The sequence below is a fragment of the Cucurbita moschata genome, unplaced genomic scaffold (genome assembly GCF_002738365.1).
Source record: "Cucurbita moschata cultivar Rifu unplaced genomic scaffold, Cmos_1.0 Cmo_Scf00026, whole genome shotgun sequence".
Lineage (NCBI taxonomy): Eukaryota > Viridiplantae > Streptophyta > Magnoliopsida > Cucurbitales > Cucurbitaceae > Cucurbita > Cucurbita moschata.
The window spans coordinates 171,009-175,739 of record NW_019268542.1 but is presented as its reverse complement, the minus strand read 5'-3'; the positions used below and the strand labels follow the sequence as shown (position 1 = coordinate 175,739).

The window sequence follows — 4,731 nt, the reverse complement described above, 5'->3', positions numbered from 1 at the left end:
CTAGTCTGATACCATGTTAGACGAACACGACTGTTCGACATTTGAGGATTTATCAATCTATTGGCACGACTAAGTTTAGGGCATGGCTCTGATACCATGTTAGACGAACACGACTCTCCACAATGGTATGATATAGTCCACTTTTAGCATAAGCTCTCGTGACTTTGTTTTGTGCTTCCCAAAAGGCGTAAAACCAATGGAGAGTGTATTCTTAGATTATAAACACAAGATCATTCCCTAAATTAGCCGAGGTGAGACTTTCATAATCCAACGGCCGGGATATCTCGCAACATTCTCCATTGACTCGAGACCATTTTTGAATCATTTAGAAAACACAGCATTAAAAAAAAAAAAAAAAATGGTCTCATTCGTTTTCTTCGAACTCGTGAACTTGAATGGCATTTTTTTTTGTAAGATCGATATCTTCATCGGTCACTCAGATTCTGGAGGCTCCACCATCGCTTCCGAATCCGTCGAATAGTCATAGACTAAGACTCTTCTCCAAGCTTGCAGCAGTGTTCTCGCCCTCTCGGAGGTTTTCACTCAGACGCTTTTGTAAATTGCCATGTTTATAGCAAAAATCATAAGATGTTGCCGGCTTTTTTAGCATTTAACGACAAAATTGTTGGAACAACAGTTTTCAAATTTCATTGCATCATTCTCTGTTTACGATGTTAAGTAGGTTTGATGTTTCTGAACTTTGTTTTTCGCTTTTGTGTTTCTTACTTGTAATTGAACGGGAAAAGAAATTAGGATTCTGCTGTTCTTTTTGTAGTTTTTTCTTTATTTTCTTTCACCTTGCGGTTCTGTTCGTGGTTGTGATTTTGTTTGAGCTTTGCGGAATAATAATTTTATCATTATTGGCGCAAGAGTACTCTCTTAACGAACACTGTCCTTCGAAATTTTCATCTACACAAAGCAGAATATCAAGTATTCAAAGTATTCGCAACGTTTACTCTTTTTTTTTCAATCGTTCTTCTTTTTGGCAATTTGTCAGTCGGATGGTTTTCGGTTCGTAACTGATTTTTCTGTTAAGAAGTAGCCTGCATTGTTTGTGAATCCATATAATATGGCTTATGTTTTGGTGCGTTCTAAATTTGTTCTTGAAGATTGCGTAGGATCCTACCTTGTATAACTGATGCCTAAACTATACTGACCATGATCCTAATGGTTGTTACAACTTCATTCAAGTTAAGAATAATGCATTTGCAAGTTATTTGGTCCACAATCACTTCTGAACTTATTGATGTTGCACGGAAAAGCTAGCATTCTGATATTTATTATTATTTTCTTACAGGTCGAAAATATGAATGACCAAACCAGTATCAGCAGTGATTGCTTGAGGTCAAATTGGACACCGGCAATGGAGCAATATTTTATTGATCTTATGTTAGATCAAGTGCATAAAGGCAACAGGATGGGTCATACATTCAATAAACAAGCTTGGAATGACATGGTGATGATGTTCAATGCTAAATTTGGGTCTCCATATGACATTAATATCTTAAAATGTTGTTACACTAATTTATGGAAACAATTTAATGGCATAAGGAATCTCCTTGATAATGAAGGGTTTTCTTGGGATAATACTAGACAAATAATCATCGCAGAGAATAATATTTGGGACAGCTTCATCAGGGTGAGTAATGTTTGGACTGACGTTTTCTAATCTTCATTATAAATATGAAATTAAATGATACTATTTATTTGCAGGCCCATCCAGATATTCAGTCATACAGGAACAGGTCTCTGATAAATTTCAATGATTTGTGTTTGATATATGCACATACTACTGCTGATGGGAGATATAGTATGTCGAGCCATGACTTAGAATTTGATGATGACATGATGGGATTGTGTATAGGTGTGTTTCTGTGTACTTTAAGAAACCTCCAAAATTTGTACAATTTTTGTTGGAATTTGAACTCTAGCTTCTCAGATTTAAATTATATGGAGCCTGCCTCTGTAATCGTACATTTATGCTTGTGGGATAGCCGAGTCTGAGGAGGATGCATAACAAAAGAAATGTAGAAAAAGTTTTAGTAATATTTTTATTATTCAGGTGTCAATGTGGAGATAAGGGAGCTCTGCATATCTGGAAAATAGACAAAAACTTAGAAGGTCTACGATAAAGATTTTATTCCGATAACACATCAACGTGTGGAGATGAGAAACACGTTTCCTGCCTTGGCCTATTTTCAGAGTCGAGCATCAGTACCTTCTGTTCTGCCCGTTTATTCTGGGTAATAATATATCAGTTTTTGTGAATGTGATCTAATCTAGCAATTTTTAGAAGAAAACGAGCATGGGATGTTTTAACTGATGAATCACGGGAAGTTTCCCCACCCCTTTTTATAGATGTTAAAATTATTCACCTCTGGTTGTGGTGTGCAAAGTTGCTAAGAAGCAACAGTATCCTCTTTTGGCATATTTATTTCTTCTTGTTATCAAGGAAGTATTTTCATCCTTAATCCTTCAGTGTTTGCTTGTTTATTTAGAAAACCATCATATCTTGATGAATTGAAGTTAATAACATTACTGTTGTAGATGCTGGCATGAATGGCCTTGCCCCTGTGAATAAAGAGAATTCAAGAACAGACTGGACTCTTGATGTGGATCAGTACCTTGTGAAACTTATGATCGACCAAGTGAGAAAAGGCAGCAGGATAAATGGTACTTTCAAGAAGCAGTCATGGAGAGATATGATCACTATCTTTAATGCTGAATTTGGCTATCAATATAAGAAGAGTTTCTTGAAACATCGTTATAGGAAATTGAAAGCATACTATATTGATTTAAGGATTCTACTCGAGGCCAGAGGCTTCTCATGGGATGAGAAACAACAAATGGTGGTAGCCGATGATGGTGTGTGGGATGATTATATCAAGGTGCATGGTTGTTTTTAACTTTGTATAAATAAATTAACTATATCATATGTTATATCTACTACTGCCAATGTAGGCAAATCCAGATGCCTGTGCATATAGAAAAAGGACCTTGCTAAATTTTCTAGATTTGTGTTTGATCTATGATGATACGATGAGCAATGGGCAATGTGATCATATGCAGCAATTGAAGCATTTTGAATGTGGCTTCTTACCTCAAGATACTGGTAAGGCTTACGTAATGCTCGGTTGAAACTCATTTATTCATCAAAATTAGTACTTTCAACCATGTAATTCTTGTTTTAAAAGAACTATAATTATACGAGAGTTGGCAAGAAAAAAATGAACTGGCTGTGAACTCCTAAGAAGCACACACTTTAGTTTGACCAACGTGTTTGTCTCCATGTCGGACACTTCGACACAGTATTGAAATATGTTAGCACAACATAGATGTGTTAGACTCTAGTTGTGTAAAGTCAATATGGACTCAACAGTGCTTAGACGTGTATTGAACATTTATTAAGGATACTAAATAGACACATAATAATATAGGACAAAAACAATAAATTTTGAAAGTTCAATATATCAGACTAATTTTTAAGCATATAAATATTTTGTTCTTGTATATATATTTTTTAGTTTATATTTTAATAATTGCTTCGTATTAAAAAAATGAGTTATTTCCATGTTTGTATCCTAGATTTTTTTTTTTTTTAAATGTCACGTTACCATGTCTGTGTTGTGTTATATTCATGTCTCATATCTGTATTCGTGCTTCTTAGATGCTTTCAATGGTCTGATATATTTATGATAGCTGATATCTCCCGTAAGTGCAAGAAACAATATATATATCTATTATGCGTGTTGCTAGACTGATTTTGGTGCTCATTCAATAATGCAATATTATTGAAAGTAAGACCTTGACTTCTGGTCTTATGGCATCTTTAAATCAGTTATCATCATGATTAGTTATCTTCTCTTAAATTTGTGAATGTCTTTCTTGTTGAAGGAGAAAACGTCCATTCCCATGCTGACAATGATTCTTCAAGCATGCACTGGTCTCTTGAAATGGATGGCTATTTCATTGATCTTATGCTGGAGGTTGTGGGTGAAGTGAAGAATATTGATTACAATGATGATCTTATGTGGACTAACATAATTGCCTCGTTCAAGGAAAGATTTGGACTGGTATTTAACCAAGATTCCTTTCGGAGGCATTTCAAAAGTTTGGAGAAGCAATACTTTGATTTAAAAAATATTCTCAAGCAGAGAGGATTTTGGTGGGATGAAAGACGACATTCAGTAATTGCATACGATGATACTTGGTCTGCATATATTAAGGTGAGCTTTTCCCTTTCTGCTTCTAGTTCTTCAATTACAATTGCTACTGTCTAACCCTTATAAACGTAGGAACACCCACATGCAAAATCATACAGAACTGGTCCAATACCTAGCTATAATGATCTGTGCTTGATTTATGGAAATTCAGTTCCTGATGGAGGGCAGGGGCCAAAACAATTTGATCAAGGAATCGCTAGTGGTGGCAAAGGTGAGTTTTTTTTTCTTTTGTTTTTGGTAAATTATCACCAACTCTAAGAACTCAAAACTGTTTTGTGGGTTTAAATACTAAAATCAATTTTGATTAATCCTCTCATGTGTAGGCTTGTTTATTTATTTTGATTCGAGTTCTAGTCTGTGCATGGGTTGGAAGTGTAAACTCCTTTATCTATTTTTATTTTTGATTGAGTACTAATCTGTGCCTGGGAGGAAATGTAAATTCTTTATTTTTTTTATGAAATTGTTGCAAAGATAACAAAAAAAAAAAAAAAAAAAAAAAAAAATTTTT

The 4,731-nt window shown here is 34.7% G+C and overlaps 1 protein-coding gene across 6 annotated transcripts in view; it reads left to right on the top strand.

The window, feature by feature from the left end:
* Positions 1 to 400: 400 nt before the first annotated feature.
* LOC111462119 overlaps positions 401 to 4,731 on the top strand; it is a 9,943-nt gene continuing 5,612 nt past the window's right edge. For 2 of the 6 annotated variants that reach the window (XM_023105816.1, XM_023105812.1), the window contains exons 1-8: positions 401 to 468; positions 500 to 535; positions 1,298 to 1,639; positions 1,714 to 1,864; positions 2,548 to 2,888; positions 2,962 to 3,112; positions 3,895 to 4,226; positions 4,296 to 4,434. In XM_023105816.1, coding sequence (XP_022961584.1) covers positions 1,307 to 1,639; positions 1,714 to 1,864; positions 2,548 to 2,888; positions 2,962 to 3,112; positions 3,895 to 4,226; positions 4,296 to 4,434 — 1,447 coding nt within the window. In that variant the 5' untranslated portion in view covers positions 401 to 468; positions 500 to 535; positions 1,298 to 1,306. Of the gene's footprint in view, positions 536 to 564; positions 683 to 1,297; positions 1,640 to 1,713; positions 1,865 to 2,062; positions 2,244 to 2,547; positions 2,889 to 2,961; positions 3,113 to 3,894; positions 4,227 to 4,295; positions 4,435 to 4,731 lie in introns of those variants that run through there. The other 4 variants (XM_023105813.1, XM_023105814.1, XM_023105815.1 and 1 more) reach the window with 4 other exon arrangements.